General features: G+C 47.5%; 1 protein-coding gene and 1 non-coding gene across 3 annotated transcripts; one reads left to right on the top strand and one right to left on the bottom strand.

Annotated features, from left to right (window-relative positions):
• Window positions 1-5,719: 5,719 nt before the first annotated feature.
• Window positions 5,720-15,995, top strand: AMER2 (APC membrane recruitment protein 2). Of its 2 annotated transcripts, XM_008259901.4 has the most exons (2): window positions 5,722-6,598; window positions 6,962-15,995. In XM_008259901.4, the coding sequence occupies exons 1-2, from the start codon at window positions 5,776-5,778 to the stop codon at window positions 7,885-7,887; spliced, it is 1,749 nt and encodes a 582-aa protein (XP_008258123.2). In that variant the 5' UTR covers window positions 5,722-5,775; the 3' UTR covers window positions 7,888-15,995. The 2 variants fall into 2 exon arrangements, with proteins under 2 accessions (XP_051706043.2, XP_008258123.2); XM_051850083.2 differs by having other exon boundaries at window positions 5,720-15,995.
• A 1,271-nt stretch (window positions 15,996-17,266) lies between these two features.
• Window positions 17,267-17,370, bottom strand: LOC127492200 (U6 spliceosomal RNA). Its single transcript, XR_007921360.1, has one exon. It is a non-coding gene; the product is annotated as a U6 spliceosomal RNA (small nuclear RNA).
• Between the last annotated feature and the right edge of the window lie 397 nt (window positions 17,371-17,767).

Genomic DNA, 17,767 nt, shown 5'->3' with positions numbered 1-17,767 from the left:
GAGCAGCTCTGGCCATTGTGGCCAATTGGGGAGTGAACCAGTGGATGGAAGACCTCTCTCTCTCTCTGCCTCTCCTTCTCTCTGTGTAACTCTCAGACTTTCAAATAAATAAATATATCTTTAAAGAAAACAAGATGCCAGTTAGGATGAGGTTGTATTGGAGTAGGGTGGGCCTTAATCCAAAAGGACTGCCCGGAGGAGAACATCTCAGGGAAACAGAGGCAGAGACGGGAATGATGCGTCTCAAAGCCAAGGGTTGCCGGTCACAGCGAGACTCCAGCGGGGAGGCAGGGAACAGACTCTCCCTTGGGGTCAAAACGGCGGCAACCAGCACCTGGATCTTGGGACCTCCAGCCTCCGGAGCTGTAAGGCAATGGGTTTCTCTTGTTTTACTATGCCAGCCAGTGTGTGACACCTGGTTTTCGCAGCTCCAGGAAATGGGGTCCTCTACTGATTGCCAAACGCCAGTGCCATCAGCGCTCCAGCGCGGTGCTCATTTTGCTTTGGCTTGGCTTCTCCCACAGAGGATACATGCAGGTTGGAAACAGGCAACATCCTAAGCCCACAGAACACCTCGCTCCCTGAGCTGCTGGATAACTGCACAGCCATCGTAGGAGTTGTCCTGAGACGAGCCCCTTCCCTTGGCAGCCTCAAGTGCGCCCCGGGGTTAATGTGGAAAATTTTGAGTTGTGCTGGCCTCTTACTCATGCACATCACTAATTAGAAGCGAATTTCTCCTCTGAACAAATGTATACACAAAATAGCCATTAACTCACTGTGGAAGCTGAAGTTTAGGAAAAATCAGGAATCAAGAGTATGCTAAAGAAAATCTGGGAGCTTCAGTCTGGCTCGGGACTCGTCCTGCTGACCCTACCCTGGGCCCCGTCCTCCAGGCAGGGAAGGCACAGGGAAGCCCCCGTAGCATGGCGGCCCTGGGCCAGGCTCCCAGCAAAGAGCACCCCACGTTCCGCTCCTGGCACCAGGGTGCTCCACACTGTGGTTTCACAGAACCTTCAGGAGGACAACGATAGGACTTGGATGTGTGGGCAGAGCTGAGGACAGGGGCAGGATGGGGGCTGGTAAAGCCTGGGCTTGCACTGGGCATCTGAGCATCCTCACTGGCATCTGAGCTTCGAAAGCTACCCTTGGGGGATAGCCCCAGGCCGGAAAGACCAGCAACAGGGAGCTGGACCTTCCTAACTGGGTTGGGGTCCAGATCTGCCAGGAGCAGTCTGCAGATGGGAGGCAGTGTCCCAGTTCAGGTACCACTTCCAAGTCACATTGACTAACCTTTACCCCCGGCAAGTTTGAATCAAAGCCAGCAAGCTCTGCAAGTGGAAGTGCTGTGACTTGGGGAGTCCCCAGCAGGAGCCACATGATGGCTGGAAGGGCAACTCCTCACTCTGCCCTATCTGTGTTACCTCTGGGCTGCTCGCCTAACACAGAAAGTTCCACGTTACTACTGGTAAGCGGAGAACAAAGGCAGGGCTGGGCAGGTTAGAAGACACTCTCACCAGGACACGATGATGAGCTCAACCCTGCAAATGACTCCTCCTCGTGTGTTTTTCTTCCCTTTTCTTCGTGTGTTGAATATTCTTCTCCAGAGAGGCCTGCTGATGTAGGCATTCATCTTGACTTGGCCATAGCCATCTTGCATGGCTATGCTGACTCGTCCTCTAGGTGACCCTAATGGTCATCCCAAACCTTAGGGGATAAACAAAGTCTTTGAAATAATCCATTGCTCTTCTCCAAAGCTCTTATCTGCTGCCCAGAGTACCTCTTATCTGATGTCTGGAATGCGTCTTATGAACGCTAATATTTTTTGAGAAAGTGCAGGTGCAGTGTGATTAACCACAGACCCCCTTCGTCTCTAAAACCTTTTATCTCCTGCCTCATGCACCCGGGTCCACATGGCCGCCCAAGACCACGCTTCTGTCTGTGAGTTCTCCCAATACAGTTCATTCTGTAATCATGGATTCACCCTCTTTCTTTGACCTCATGGTGGCACCTTTTGCTGTGGGAGGCCAGTTCTTGTGCAACGGGTTTTTCCAAAACAGCTGCCCAGAGAAAGAAGCCCTGACAAAATGACAAACACTCCCTTATGCCCAAAAAGAAAAGCACGTGTGTGTCTCAGCCAAAATCCACTTGCTGTTCACATGTGTGAAGCGTTGCATTGTTTTGGAACAGCTCTGTCCTGAAATGTACCCCCCCACACCCCCGCCATCCAAGTCCTGGTTATCTGTTGCTTTCAACTCTAGTTTTCTGCTCACTTCCTAAACTGGGGTGGGGAGGGGCAACGGAGGATGAAAGAAGAAACCACAAACAAAGGTGGGGTGCCTCTACCTGTCTTTTAGGAAATAAAAGTTCCTGTTTTGTGCAAACGCAACCTGCATCTCCCCAACCCGTGACTGTAGGGACCAGTGGCTGATCCTCATGTTCTTTCACTTCCATGTGTCACCCAGTGGCTCGGCTGGGACTCTGACCATCACACCATCCCACTCCTGGCTCCCTCCCCTGCAGGAGAGGAGGAGGCTCACCCTGCACCTGTCTGAGGTTTCCAGTGAGCTCGTCGTCAGCCGGCCTCACTCCCCTTTTCCCAATAGCTCCCCTAGCAAGGACTTTGGGTGGGAGGCAGTGGGAGGGTCCTCACTCTCATCACAGTTCTAAGGCGTGCCTTGCCAGCTCCTCCAGAGATTCTAGGTGTCCTCACGTTCTTGGACATCATAGTCAATGACTAGTCACCAGGGCAGGTTTCCCCCAGGGGAATATTTATCCCAAAGTCCTTGGCTGAATGTGTCCCTGGGACCCAGGGATTCTCATATAACTCAGATCTCACCTGTGCCCTGTCCTCAGAGGGTAAGCAGGTCACCTGCTCCCCATGCTCAGGCTCAGGGTCAACAGAGAAGGCAGGGTTTTTACAGATTACTTCATTTCCCACCCTCCCTGCCTCGATTCCAGTCACAAAGTCTTTCAGACTAACACAGTCTTGTGTGTCTGTCTACAAGAATCAAGAGACTTCCAGTTGTTCTCCAGAAGGTTGTTGGAAATAACAAGTAGATTGCTCTACATAGCTCCTCGGACTTGGTCTCTGAGCAAAGCAATGCGGAGAGTCTGAGTCCTGGCATACAGTAGTCACTTAGAATCAAGAGAACTTAGGGCCCTCATGGGCTCAGCAAGTTAAGCCCCAGCCTGTGACAAGGACACCTCTGTGTTGGTGCACTTGTGGGTCTCAGCTGTTCTACTTCCAATTCAGCGCCCTGCTAATGTAACCTGGGAAGGCAGCAGCAGATGACTCAAGTACTTGCACCCCTGCCATCCACATGGGAGACCCAGAGGGAGTTCTGGGCTCCCAGCTTCTGCCTGACCCATGTGGGAATTTGGGGAGGGAACCAGTAGATGGAAGATCTCTCTCTGCCTCTCTATCTTTCCCTCTCTCTGTCACTCTGCCTTTCAAATGTTTAAAATAAATCAAGAGAGAGAGAGAGAGAGAGAGAGAGAGAGAGAGAGAGAAAGGCATTCAATTAAAAAAATTCAGGAGAAGCTTCTCTTTGGTTTCAGCTTTTCCTGCCACACAGCAGAGACACCTGTTAATTGAGGTAGAGAATGAGTGGGCTTAGAAACCTGGGAATAGGCCAGCGCCGTGGCTCACTAGGCTAATCCTCCGCCTTGCGGCACACCGGGTTCTAATCCCAGTCGGGGTGCCGGATTCTGTCCTGGTTGCCCCTCTTCCAGTCCAGCTCTCTGCTGTGGTCAGGGAGTGCAGTGGAGGATGGCCCAACTGCTTGGGCCCTGCACCTGCATGGGAGACCAGGAGAAGCACCTGGTTCCTGGCTTCGGATCAGCGCAGTGCGCTGGCTGCAGCGCACCGGCCGCAGCAGCCATTGGAGGGTGAACCAACGGCAAAGGAAGACCTTTCTCTCTGTCTCTCTCTCTCACTGTCCACTCTGCCTGTCAAAAAAAAAAAAAAAAAAAAAACAAAAAAAAAAAAAAAAAGAAACCTGGGAATAAAAACTTCTAAGTCTAAACTCAGTGATTTATTAGTTTTGGGAAGCAATGTTCTTGATAAAAATAAAAAGAAGGGCAAGAATGCAACTGTTAACTTCAATGGCTAAATTTAAGCCAAGTGTATTTCCTGACTGCGGATGCTGCAATGGCCAATATATGTTGCTAGTAAAACCGCAGGTTAAAGATGGGTGGGAATTGGGATTTCTTGGCATAATGTAAGAAGCACATAAAAGTGGAGCTTGTGATGAGTAGGGGATAGACTGACATTCATGGGTCTATGTAATATTACATATGCTTAAATAATATTTAACAATACTATTAGCTAATACGAAACACAACTTATAGACCGGGTACTTCCAAAAGCCCACAGGAATATGGAATTAAAAGTCAGGTTTTGGGGAAGGCATTGGGCACAGTGGTTAAGATGCTCTTGGGACTCCTGCTTCCTATATTGGAGCACGAGGGTTGCAGGCTACTTCACTTTGGATTCCAGCTTCCTGCTGGTGTACACCAGGGCAGGCAGCAGGTGGCTTAAGTATTTGGGTTCCTGCCACCTATAGGGGAGGCTTGGGTTGAGTCTCGCCCCCAAATTCTGAAACCCATGCATGGTTTTTCTTAATATCTGCTCCATTATTTCACCTTCTGAAGACCCCTTGGCTGTACCTGCTTCTCTTGCTGGGGATCCCTCAGCCAGTTCATGACATCAGAGGTCAAGTGTGCAACATGAGCTGTCACCTTCAAAGTCAGAACACAGAGGAGATCCCCAGACCGGGCTCTTCTCTGGCAGAAGGTTTTTCTTTTTCTCTGGGTGGGGTAGGGGATGGTGTCAGAGCAGCAGCAGAGACCTGTGGGCACCCAGGGACCCCTGCCAGGCTTCTCCTGCCCTATAGGGGAAGAACCGCAGGACAGCCCTGGGGAAGTCCCTCGCTCGGGCCGGTGGTGGTAGCAGCAGGAGGAGTTAGGATGCCAGTGTCCTGCTGGTTGGCAAAGGGCAGAGAAGATCCTGGGACTCTGTGGCCCACCTGTGGAGTGAATATGATTGTCCACACCATGTTCTCTGGCAATGCCTCTCTTGTGGCCCAATGCTGGCCAGGCAGCGGCTTCTGTGGCTTCAGCCCCTTGTCATTGGAGTCTTAAGACACCAGCCACGGCTGTCCCAAAGGACCAGCCAACCTCCACTCCACGGAGCTGACCGATGCTACCTGCCATGTGTAACCAGAATCACAACTACAGTAACAAAGGATGCAACCGCTGCCTGTGATCAGCGCTGGACAAGCCACGGTAGTCAACCAACTTCGTGCCTGCTGGGATGGGAACCCAAATGCTGGAGACAGACAAGAGGGGCTCTGGAACCGCATGAAGAATGCGTGAAGTCCGAGATGCACGTTCGGAGGAGTACGAATCTGTGTGTGGGGTTGAATTGCGTTGCCCGTGTGTGTGTGTGTGTGTGTGTGTGTGTGTGTGTTGGGGGGGCCCTCCAGGACTCCAGGGGTGGGCTCCGAGAAGGATCCGGTCTCAAAGAGGACTCAGTGGGATTTGGATTCAGCAAGGAGGACCCCTCTTTGTGCGGGCAGCTCAAGGCCCTGCCGCCCTCTCCGGCCACGCACACCCGAGTCAGCTCCGCGGCGGCCGGCCCCGCGGCGTGGAAGTGGGTTAGGGGATTATATAAGCGCTGAGCGGGCGGGGAGCCGGTGCCTCCTGCGTGCTCGCGTTGCGGCAGCAGCAGTGGCGGCGGCGGCGGCAGAGCGGCCAGGCTGATTTAGAGCGCGGATGACAGTGGCCTGGCGCGGGCCCACGGCTGACGACAGCGGCTTATCCCGCTCGGTTGCCATGGAGACCAGCAGGAGCAGCGGCGGCGGCGGGGCTGTCAGCGCGCGCGGCGGGCACCGCGCGTCCGCGGGGGGCTGCAGGAGCAAGGAGGCGGCCGGGGCCGGGACCCTCGCGACAGACATGGACTTGCATTGTGACTGTGCCGCCGAAACGCCGGCCTCGGAGCAGCCGTCGGGCAAGATTAATAAAGCTGCCTTCAAATTATTCAAGAAGAGGAAATCGGGTGGCACCATGCCCAGCATTTTTGGGGTCAAAAACAAAGGGGATGGGAAGAGCTCGGGTCCGACGACGGGGATGGTGCGGAGCAGGACGCACGACGGCTTGGCCGAGGTGGTGGTGCTGGAGGGCGGCAGGAAGGAGGAGCCGCGCGGCGGGGCTCGGCCCAACCCGGCGCCCCCCAGAGCCGCCGGGGGCGGCGGGGGCTCCGCGGCGCCCAGTTCGGTGGCCAAGTCGCACAGCTTTTTCTCCCTCTTGAGGAAGAACGGCAGGTCGGAGCCCGGCCGCGGGGACCCGGCGGAGGCGAGCAGGGCCGGCGGCAAACAAAAGAGGGGGCTGAAAGGGCTGTTCAGCAGCATGCGCTGGCCCAGGAAGGACAAACGCGGCAAGGAGGAGGAGAAGGGGGCGCGCGCGGCCGGCGCCGGCGGCCTCATCCTGCCCGGCTCGCTCACCGCCAGCCTGGAGTGCGTCAAGGAGGCAACGCCCCGAGCGGCGGCGGCGCGCGAGCCGCCGAGCCCGGGCCAGGACGCCCCGCGGGACGCAGCAGGTGAGCTCGGAGGGGGAGAGCAGGCGCCCGCCCCGGCGCGCCCCTGCCGCGAGGCCCCGAGCCCCGGGGACCCCGCCGACACGAGCGCCCGGGGAGAGGACGCCGCGGGGCACAGGCGCGCCCAGAAGCCCGGGGCACCCGCCTCGCCGGGCACCGGCGAGGTCCACGCGGCCGAGCACGCTTCCAGGACAGGTGACGTTCCGGGAAAGACCGGCCCGCTTGCGGACTCCGAGTGCGGCAGCGGCCGGGCGTCCGCCGTCCCCGACCCTTCCTCTGCCGATCCGCCCTCAGACCCGTCGGCCGATCGTATTTGTTTGATGTTTTCTGACGTGACTTCACTGAAAAGCTTTGACTCTCTTACAGGCTGTGGAGATATTATTGCAGACCAAGAGGACGAGGCAGGTCCCAGCTGCGACAAGCATGGCCCCGGGCCGGGCAAGCCAGTGCTCCCTAGAAAGACCCCCAGCGTGGTGGCCTACCAAGGAGGAGGGGAGGAGATGGCCAGCCCCGACCAGGTGGACGACACCTACCTGCAGGAATTCTGGGACATGCTGTCCCAGACGGAGGAGCCAGCGCCAGGGGCCCCCGAGGCGGCGGCCAAGGCGGCACCTGCGCCGGAGACCAAGGCGGGGCCCGACACCTGTCCAGACGCCCGGGGCGGCGTGGACGCGGCCAAGGACGCGTCCTCCGTCAAGCGCAGGAGGCTCAGCCGGATCCCCACCGAGCTCCAGCCCAAGGAGGAGGCCAAGCGCCCGGAGCAGGAGCAGCAGCAGCAGCCGCAGCCGCAGCAGCCGCAGGAGCAGCCGCAGCAGCAGCAGCAGGAAGGAGTCCCCAACAGCGACGAGGGCTACTGGGATTCCACCACCCGGGGCTCCGAGGGAGACGGCGCGGGCAGCGGGCAAAAGGCGGCCCTGCCCCGGGACAGATATAGCGGCGATGCCCTCTACGATCTCTACGCTGACCCGGACGCCAGCCCAGCAGCTGCGCCTGCCAGCGAGGAGACGTCCTGCGCGTCCCGCCTGAAGCCCGTGTCCCCAGGCACTATCACCTGCCCGCTGCGAACGCCAGGCAGTCTGCTAAAGGACTCCAAAATCCCCATTAGCATCAAGCATCTCGCGAACCTGCCAGCCAGCCACCCCGTGGCGCACCAGCCACCAGCCAGGAGCGAGGTGCCCAGAACCAAAATCCCTGTTTCCAAAGTGCTGGTCCGCAGGGTGAGCAACAGGGCCTTGGCTGGGACCACTCTCCGCGCGGCGGCCGCGTGCCACGACAGTGCCAAAAAGTTGTGAGGTCGGCCAGACCGAGGTCAAGGAGCACTACTTCCGCTCGGGACACCCCCTACAGGAAGTCTTGCTTCCCCTAAAGACAGTCGTGGAAGACCGCCCCTGCTCCTGAGCTCGGGCCTTCTAGATCCTTGTGCTGTGGGCAGGGGCAGGGTGCACCTGCCATCCTCCTCCCCAGATAAGTCCCTGAGAGTTCTTTTCAAGCACTTTTTCTTTTTACATTTTTTTCCTTTTTTTCTTTCTTTTAAGTCACCTTCACTTGCCTTTGCAGAAAACAGGATGGAACCAAACCCTAAGTAAGAGTCACCCCAGGCTGTTGGGGTGTGCCAGAATCAGAGGGCCTAGGGGAAAGGTTGCGGAAACAGGGGAATTCTCCTCTCCCAGGACTCCTCCCTTCCTGTCCTTTTTCCATTGGGGGTGGGGGGGAGACCCTTTGCTATATCACCTTCAGTGCTGAAAGGGCCAGATATTTACCTGATGAGCAGAGGGGATGTTGTTGATGGGCAGAAAAACTTCGCTACTTTCAGTTGCTAGGTATGCAGCTGAAAATAAGAGAAAAAGGGGAGTTGTGGTTTGGTTGGGGAGAAATGAAAGGCACAGTAGAGCAGGTTCTTGGTGTTTCTTTTCCCCTACCCAGTACAGACATCAGGATCAGGGAAAGATTTCACTCAATGCCAACAGATACAGTATTGTAGCATTTACAAGCTGTAACCTTCTCATGTGTAGATAATGCATCTTTTACAGTTTATCCCACTGTTAACATTTTATAATCTGTTAATAACCTAGCATTTTAAATCTGGCCTGAGAGCTAGATTTGATGACTATCCCAAACCATTGATGTTGGTTTTGTTTTATTTGGGTTCTCTGGCTCTCTCTCACTCTCGCTCTTGCTCTCTCTCTTGCTTTCATTCTCTCTCCCTCTCAAAAAAAAAAAAAAATTCTATTGTGTTGATGTCCCAGAGGAATGGCTGGGCTGTGTCTTGGATAAGAGCCTATTTGTTTCTCTCTCCAAACCCTGGTTTTTCAGCGATTTTGAGCTTGGTTATAAAATTCTAGACCCAATCATTCCTCAATATCGGGAGTCCAATAGGAGGAACACTTAAGACCATAAAAAATACAGTTTTGCATATCATTTGACTTTTTGCTTTTGCTTTATATTCCTAGACAGATGTAGTCAGAATATGACATTTGGAAAACTTGTGTGTGGTGAACATTTTTTGCTCAGAAATCTTTTGACAAGTTGTTTACTGATATGTATGTTTTCTAGTATTTCAGAGGCAACATTTATTTCAGAAAGAGTTATTGTATGCCTTGGTCATTTGAATGATAAATGGAAGCAGTTCCTAGAATGCTTTTAGCATCTCATGAGTGAATTAATATCCTTTTTTTGAAATGCACTTTGGTGTATTTAATCAAAAGGCCCGGGCTTCTATTAGGAGTTGGTTCATCATAGCAGATGACACACATTCAACTGAAACTACACGCATGTAAATGGCAGCGATGCTTCTGTGGAACTCCCACTTTCCAGAGACACTGCTTAACTAATGAAATGTTATTTTGTTCTTAAATTTGTTTTCCATTTTGTAATGGGAAGAAGAGGACAGGTTCAACATATGAAAATTTATTTTAATAAGATGAAGGAAGTAACAAAATAAACGAGCCAGGAACATAAAGCAGGTTGCTCCCCATTTTAAATGTGCTGTGATTTGATCAGAAGAGGTGGCAGAGATTTGTTGAATGCCTTTATTAGTCAGATTAATGGCTCTTATTGCATTGTCTCCGACCCTTAATGTTATTTCAAAGTAAGGTTTTAATATTTAATTTCCTTATGTCTATGGAGGAGGTCCTTTACACAGACATAGCCTTAAGCATTCTGAACACATTACCAGAAATTCATACAAGCACCTCACACTCACATGCGCTCATGCACTCCATGGTGCACAAACTAAAAGACAAAAGACAGCTGCTGTAGATTTGGAAATCTTTTAGAAATTATTCCCTCCTTGAAAAAGGGAGTTAAATTTGATTTAATGTTGATAGTACTATTTAGACTCAAAATAGATTCATTTCTCCCTGGTGAATGGAAAGAACATAAATTCCATTCCTAGCTATAAAACAAAGGATCTTTATTTCTTCCTTTTGCATTTTCCTGCAAAGATTATATTTTTCCTGTGCGTGACTCAATCACCAAGTTTTATTTGTTCCTTTGTTCAACTGTACAGAAAAGTTAAAAAGAGCATCTGAAGAACCGATGAGACTATTGCAACAGTAAAGGCAATTTATTCTTAAACACTAGAAGAAACTATTTTTGCTTTTACAATTTGGGGCTGATTTTTGGGATCACACCACTGTGATGTGTCTTCTCTAAGTAAGAGGAAATGGTAGCCACATTTACCATGATTTCCTTTGGTCTGCCAATTAACCGGTTGTTAGAGATATAAGATATTTTCTTTTTGCCGTATTTTCCACACGCAGTCTTTTTTTTTCCTTTTAAACCCTATACCTTTAGGAATTGCACCCATAACAGTCAAAGGAAGGACTTGAGCAATGAATTCATATGATGGGGAGTCACTGTCAGCATTTCCCCATCATGGAAAAGGGATTAGAGGTGCTTCCTTGTGCCAAGGGCTAGTTTTTTCTCATTTGTGTTGTGGAGATTGTGTTTTAGAATATTCATGGATTTACATTCTGATTTTTATCAATGCATTGTCAAATAAGCTTGTGAGGATTATACGGGCCCATATTTGCTGATGGTTAGTGGAAGGATTGGCTATGAGCTAATGATACCTTTCTTGGGTCTGTATGACTCTAACTCACTTGGTTGGTTAACTCCGTTTGGTCATACAGCTGCCCAAATTAGAGAGGAAAAAGCCAAATCAGTTAGTGGACTTAAGTGTCTCAGTCAGTTTAATAGCTCTGCACGAAGACACCCTGACTTTAATCGACATTACACAAAAATGCTACTTGAAACACTCTGCTCTACTACTGATTGTAGTTAGTACCTTTATTCTTCCATTTGAAACAACTGGGAGAAGTTTTATGACAGCATTTTAAATAATTACAAGAGGAAATACATTTTTATTATTTTACCTAATAACAACAATGGGATATAGAATATTAAGGATTTCCTTTTGATATGATTTCCATAAAATCTCTGCCTATTTAAGTGCATGGCTTAATATCTATAAAGGTGATGACTTACTGAGTTTAAAGGATGTATTTCTTAATCTCAGAAGTAGCATTTCAGTGTTTGCATTTAGATGAACATGCAAATAGGTCTTTGCTGAACACACGGATCAAGGCAAAAAGAGGTTATCAGGTAGCAAGATCGCTTTGACCTTTGTTGAGTTTTCACTCTTTTACATCTTTGTCAAGTTCATTTGCTCTGTGTGACGAGATGGGCTTGTAGCTTTTTGTCTGCTCTTTTGCTTTCATCGTATTTTGCTTGGAGCTCTGACAGCACGATGGGACACTCCACGTGCTGTTAGTATGTTCAGACCATCACCATGGTCGAACTCATTCCCTGCTTTTCGTTATTCTAAATTTCTCTCGAACTGCAAGTATGCAGACACATGTGGCTCTTGCTGAGACACATTTAGTACATTCCCATATAATCATCCTCGGCTTACCTTATCCTAGGTAAGATGTGAATCCAAGAATTTTTCCTTATCCCTAAGGAAAAAGCATCACAATTGCCCTTCCCACCACTGTGGACAGCCAGTTACAAGTGTCTTGGATGAAATGAGAGGAGGAACCCAAAGGCCTCAGCTCACCTAGTGTTCCTTTTCCCTCTTCCATACAATTCTTCACCATGTAAACTTGGCCTTGGACATTCCCAGGCCATTGCACAACCCTATGGATAAAACATCTGGGCCCAGAGTATGGCAGAGCAGTCTTGTTGGGTAGGTGGGGAAGCAAGAGGCAAGCGCTGAGTGGTGCCGCTGTCGGTGTACTGTGTGAGTGCGGCTCCTCCTCAAAGTGGCCGTTGGTTTGGCGACCACGTTGTGCTCTGCAGATGTTCCGTTGGCTGTGGAATGCCTCTCAGAAGCTTCTTCCCTGTGGCTTTTGTTTCCAGGAGCCAGTTGTAGCGCTAGCCACGGGTGGCCACGGGTGAGGGACGTCTTGATCTCGGGGCAGAGACGGTGGTTAAGGGGTGATTCAGAGGGAGAGTTTCACGATTATGGAAAGGAGTTCCTTCTCAGACTGAATCCTGGGCACATTTCCACAGTCACAAAGCGTCCAGAGCTGAAGCTGGCTCTCTCGGATGATTACTACTTGCTTGAATACAGCACATCACATATTTATGAAGGTGTCTACTGTATCTAATGGTTAATAAAAAGTCATTCTGTTTGCAGTGCCCACACAGCTGGGCTGTAATTGGATTTCCTGAATATTAATTCAAAATACCTTTATTTTCAGTTTTTCTGTGACTTGTTTTGTTACTTATAGTTTATGAAGTGAAGTTGAAGAAGGGGTGTATGAATTAGGCCAAAGTTCTCTAAACATAATAATAGTAATTATAATAATGGTTAACATTTGTTGAATAGTTACCATGTGCCAGACTCTGCTAGGAGATTTACAAATATTTACTCTTAACAGCGTGTAGAGTAGGTCATTGTATCTCCTTGGTGTGACATCTTCAACTTATCCTCATGGTTTGTTCTGTCCCCTTCTGATTGCTGTCTTTCTTGCTCTCTCTTTTTTTCCTATTCTCTGGGACAGATGTATGAACTCTAGTGATTGATGGCTGTGCGTCGGGACTTGAAAATGTTCATAGACAAAAGAGATAAGTTAATTTTGGTGCAAAACATTTTGAAACCCATGCAGATGAGAGGTCTTCAAAAGTTCCTGAAGATATGTATTATGGAGAAACTATGCATGGATTTCTTTTTTTCTTTTTCTTTCTTTTTTTTTTTTTTTGTACCAGATTAAATTTATCTTGTAATTCCCCAAAACTGTTGAAGTACCTGCATGGAAGAGCCCACTACTTAATATCATTAATGGTTTACTTTTGTAGAAAAACCTGAGCCATGCCAATACAGCTGAAACTGGGTTTACGTCTGAGATGAAGAACCCAGAATCACTTCCAGGGAAAGCAGCCATGTTGTTCAGTTGGTAGGCAGGCACCTGGCCTTCTTCCCAGGTGTCCTCTCCCTTGAAAGTACCGAAGAAGTCTCCTCTGCTGCCTGGCCGTCCCTCTTCCATGCTAAGGGTTTCATTCACTCTGAGCGTGATCTACTGGGTGCTTTCCTACATATGCCCAGTCTCAGCTTGTTCTGGGTGTGCTGGCTGTGTGTTCTAATTGTAAGCACATTTAACAGGAGTCCTGCCCTCTTAACAAAATTTAAGTGCACAATACAGTGTTGTTAACTAAAGGCACAATGATGTACAGCAGATTTCTAGAACTCATTCATCTCTCATGACAGCAACTCCCCACAACCCCCTTCCCCAGCCCCTGCAGCCACCACTCTGGTCTCCACTGGTGAGGGTTAGGCCATTCCCGGTGCCTCATATTGGAGGAACTGCAGAGCCTTTGTCCTGTGACAGGCTCTTTTCACTGAGCTTAAGGTCCTCCAGGTCTTTGTATATGGTCACATCCTGCAGGGCTCCCTTCCTTTTTAAAGACCGAGTAATATTCCATTGTATGAATACACCGCATTTGCTTTATCATCCATCAACAGCCTTTAGGTTGTTTCCACGGGTAGGCTATTGTGAACCGTGCTGCAGTGAACATGGGGCTGAAAATACCTCTTCAGAGATTTTATTTCAATTTTTGGAGATAAATACCCAGGAGTGGGATTGTTGTCTCATAGGGTAATTCTTTTAAAATGTGTTTTTGCAGAAATTGCCTTAGGGCTTTCCATAGCAGCTTTACCATTTTATATTGCCACCAATTGTGCACAAGAGTTCCGATACTCCCGTCTTCACCAACAGTAGGCATCTGTGTTGTTTCACTGGTAGCGAGTTGATTTATCCCTTGCCCTGATAGAATTCTGAATTCCAGAAAAAAGCACCGGGCTCTTTCAAAAGTAGTGCTCTATTCTGGCTACAGTCAGTGACTCCTGGCGTGTATTTTCTGATTCACTAATTCATTCAACTCATAGTTACTGAGTATTTTCTATGAGTCAGTTGCCATGAACGTGTCTTACATTTAATTCTAGTAACTACCACAGACTGAGGGTTTACTGTGGGGTCAGGGGTGGTGCTCTGTGCTTGGTTTTATACTGTTAATCTTCACTGTTCACAAGAACTATGTAGGGTTGGGACTGGCTTCTTACTCTAGAAAGATTAACTACCTTGCCCAAAGCCACCCATTTAGTTACAGGGATGGAATTTGAACCAGAAATCTAACTCTACTGCTCATGTTTTAATTATAAATCCTGTTTTAGCCATAAGGCTCAGTTTTTGTAGAATTTGTTTTAAGTAAGAAACTGATCAAAATTCTGAACTGCAAGAATTAAGTGAGATCTTTATGATTGTGGACACCATTAAAATGACGAGGATGACTATTTTAGTTAAAAATGAACCTAAAATGACGTGATGGCTGTTTTATCATCTAAATTACAGGCAAGTCTAAAAGGCAGATTTCAGAGTCTAATGGGCCTTTCTCTCACCCTAGCTTTTCCAAATCTGGACCATATTCATGAATTATTTTGGAGCTCCATACTGGTGGGTCTACATAGGATTTTATAATCTAAGACTGCCTCGTCAACAGCAAAAACCAGAAAAGCAATTTCAATAGTAAATCCAACAGATTGCAACCTGAGATTTCTTCCACTCTGATTCTATTAAGATGCCTCTCTCAGTATTTAGGGAAAATCAGTTTGAAATTTCACTGCTGCCACAACTAATGAGATTATTTTGCCAATATATGGATTACGAACATTTGGTCCAATTTTTATGAATTTTAGAGCTTATTTTAATGAGATACAGTGGAAGAATTCAATAACAGGTGATTATTCTATCAGATTGTAAACCAGAGTAATTTTTGGAAATTATTCAGTAAGTGGATAGAGTGAGGTTCTACTCTATTTAATAAAGCGTTTAATAAAATATAGCCTAGGTTCCTGGAGACATAATGGACTTTCTTAGACACTATTGCACTTGGATCATTTAATACACATAGGCAGAAATACTAGGATTGTCTGATCAGGTAGCATAGAAGCATGGAATAGACACACAAGTAAATACTTGTTCACATGACATGCAACAGCCCCAGGTAGCCTGAAAGAGTTAATGAATTTTCTCAAATATTCACAGCACAAACATGTGTTCCCCTCCTACACATTTGCTTTGAAATAAAGGAGGAGAAACTCTAACAAAATAATATTCAACATTTCCATTGCTTCCAGGATAAATTTCACAGAACACTATCTGAGAGTGGTAGATTTATCAAAAATATCAGGGAAAATAGCTTTGATGTTACAGGTAAAGTATATTCCTGTCAGTTTTACTTGTAACCAGCTCCCTAGCAGGCTCACTGTGAACTTCAGGTTTTGCCCAAATTATTTATATGAAGTATCTCAGTGTAATATAAAGAATTGCAGGTTATTTGAAAATAGCGCAAAGAAAACACAAATGAGAAACTGCATTTCTGTAATTAGTTTTCCTGAAAGTCAGGCGTGTCTTTGGGGAAAGCTTTTGGCTGTATTATTTTTGTGCACAGGAGGAAAATTGTTAGTAGGTTTATAGATATTATTTTTATAATAGAATGTTAAACCCCTGAAAAACATCAAAAATTGTCTCCTAGAACTAACTCTATGTTTTAAAAACTTGTCTTAAAAAAAAATGGTTCTAAATAGCAATAGGGTCTTTGCTCCTTTCTCCACTCCAATGGTTTAACGGGATAGATGAATCAATGTTTATATTTTTAAACCTGTAAATATTTTATTTTGGGTATTTTGTATATTTGTTGATATAATTCCACTTTGTGCATACGTTCCACTGTGCATGTTGCTGTTTTTGATAGTCACCCTTTTAATGAATGTAAGAAGCTTGGACTAATAGCACTTTTCTTGTTTCAACTGATCATCTTAAAATGAAAATACAGCACTGCCATTTTACCTGTTGTGTTTAATTCAGTCAATAAATTTTGTTGCTCCTTTGCATTTAAAGTGAATTCTGTTGGTCGTCATTTCTCCAGGATGAATTTCATATGTCGCCTTTCAGTTTTATAGATTGTACTAATGATGGGGATAATGGTGTCGTGATTTGATCTGTGCCTGTGTGAGTGTACTGCTGGGTGGGCAGAGCAGAGGGAAGCTCTTATTTCCTTCCACACTAAGTAAACAAGTGAAAAATGATTGTTTGCTTTGAGCAGCTGCCTTTTGAAAAGGTTGTTTGTTATTCTGACTCTGATCTGATTTCTGAGCTCTTTACTAAGAAAATCTCCATAGCATATAATCCCTCGTGAGGCTGGCTAATCTGCTGGGACTGTCGGGGAGAGGTCGGAAAGCGATTAGTTTTTTAAAGACTTATTCCCTGTTTTTTTTTGTGGTATGTTTCACTTTCTGCATGAAGCAGGTTCAGATCCATCGTATACTGAATCTCAGTGTGAAAAACAATGAGGTTGTGTCTTTTTATTTGAAAAATAAGAATTAGGAAACAGGTATTTGGCATAGCTGCTGGGGATGGCAGTATCCCATATTGAAGGGCCTGGTTGCAATGCCTGGCTGTAGCTCCTCACTCCAGCTTCCTGCTAATGTGTACCCTGAGGGGCAGCAGGTGGTGGCTCAAGTAGTTGTGTCCCTTACACCCGGGGGTTAGGCCTGGGTTGAGTTCCTAGCTCCTGGCTTTGGTTTGGCCCAGCCCTGTCCATTATGGGCATTTGGGGAGATTGTCTCTGTCTCTCTGTCTCTTTCTTTCAAATACAAAACATATAATTAAAGCCTGGATAAATTGTTTTGAAGTATATCTGCCTTAAAATGGGTTTGTTCAAACTGTAGTTGCTTACATTTCTCTTAAATATCAACTAAAATTCATATTTATCATTAGGTAATGATGGGAATAAACTCCCTTTTTTTAAGATTTATTTATTTGAAAGGCAGAAATACAGAGAGAGATGGCAAGATGGAGAGAGAGACAGAGAGAGAGAGATGGGGGGGGGAGAGAGAGGGAGGGAGGAAGAGAGAGGTGTCTTCTATCTGTTGGTTTACTCCCCAATGGCCACAACACCCAGGGCTGGGTCAGGACAAAGCCAGGAGGCTGAACTCCATCCAGGTCTCCCACACAGGTGCAGGGGCCCAAGGACTTGTGCCATCCTTCTCTGCTTTCCCAGACACGTTAGCAGGGAGCTGGATCAGAAGTGGAGCAGCCAGGACTTGAACCGGCGCCCATATGGGATGCACCAGCTTTGCCATCATGTCAGCCCCTATATCTAGTATTTTAAAAAGTGGGACACTTCACGAATTTGTTTGTCATCCTCCTGTAGGGGCTGTGCTAATCTCTGAATTGTTGCAATTTTAGTATGTGTGCTGCCAAAGTGAGCACTGACAATCTATTCTTGTGGGAACTGATCTAGTCTCCTGAGATTCCACTAATCTTTTCCAAGGGTGGTGCCTGGCCATGATATAATTACCCTTCCACCATCTCAACATCACCATGAAGGGGACCAACTCTCCAATACATGGGCCTCTGGGGACAAATAACATCCAAACCATGGCACCACATTGGAGAACCAAACAGAACCTCAAATTGAATCCTGATTTGAACTTTATCAACTCTGTGAGCCAAAGCAAATTTCTTCACTTCTGTAAACCACAATTTCCTACAGTTTAAAATGAAGACCATGAGATTTACTAGTGGTTGTACCACTAGTAACGTTCAGAAATATGTTTCCAAGACATGGTATTTATTTTATATGCATTAACTTGATTTATTTTATTTA

This window comes from Oryctolagus cuniculus, chromosome 9, assembly GCF_964237555.1.
Source record: "Oryctolagus cuniculus chromosome 9, mOryCun1.1, whole genome shotgun sequence".
NCBI lineage: Eukaryota > Metazoa > Chordata > Mammalia > Lagomorpha > Leporidae > Oryctolagus > Oryctolagus cuniculus.
Note: the sequence above shows the minus strand (reverse complement) of the source record. Positions and strands in the feature narration are given on the sequence as shown.

Excerpts from the sequence above, each read along its gene's own strand:
- AMER2 (XM_051850083.2), top strand. The coding sequence starts at position 5,776 with ATGACAGTGGCCTGGCGCGGGCCCACGGCTGACGACAGCGGCTTATCC.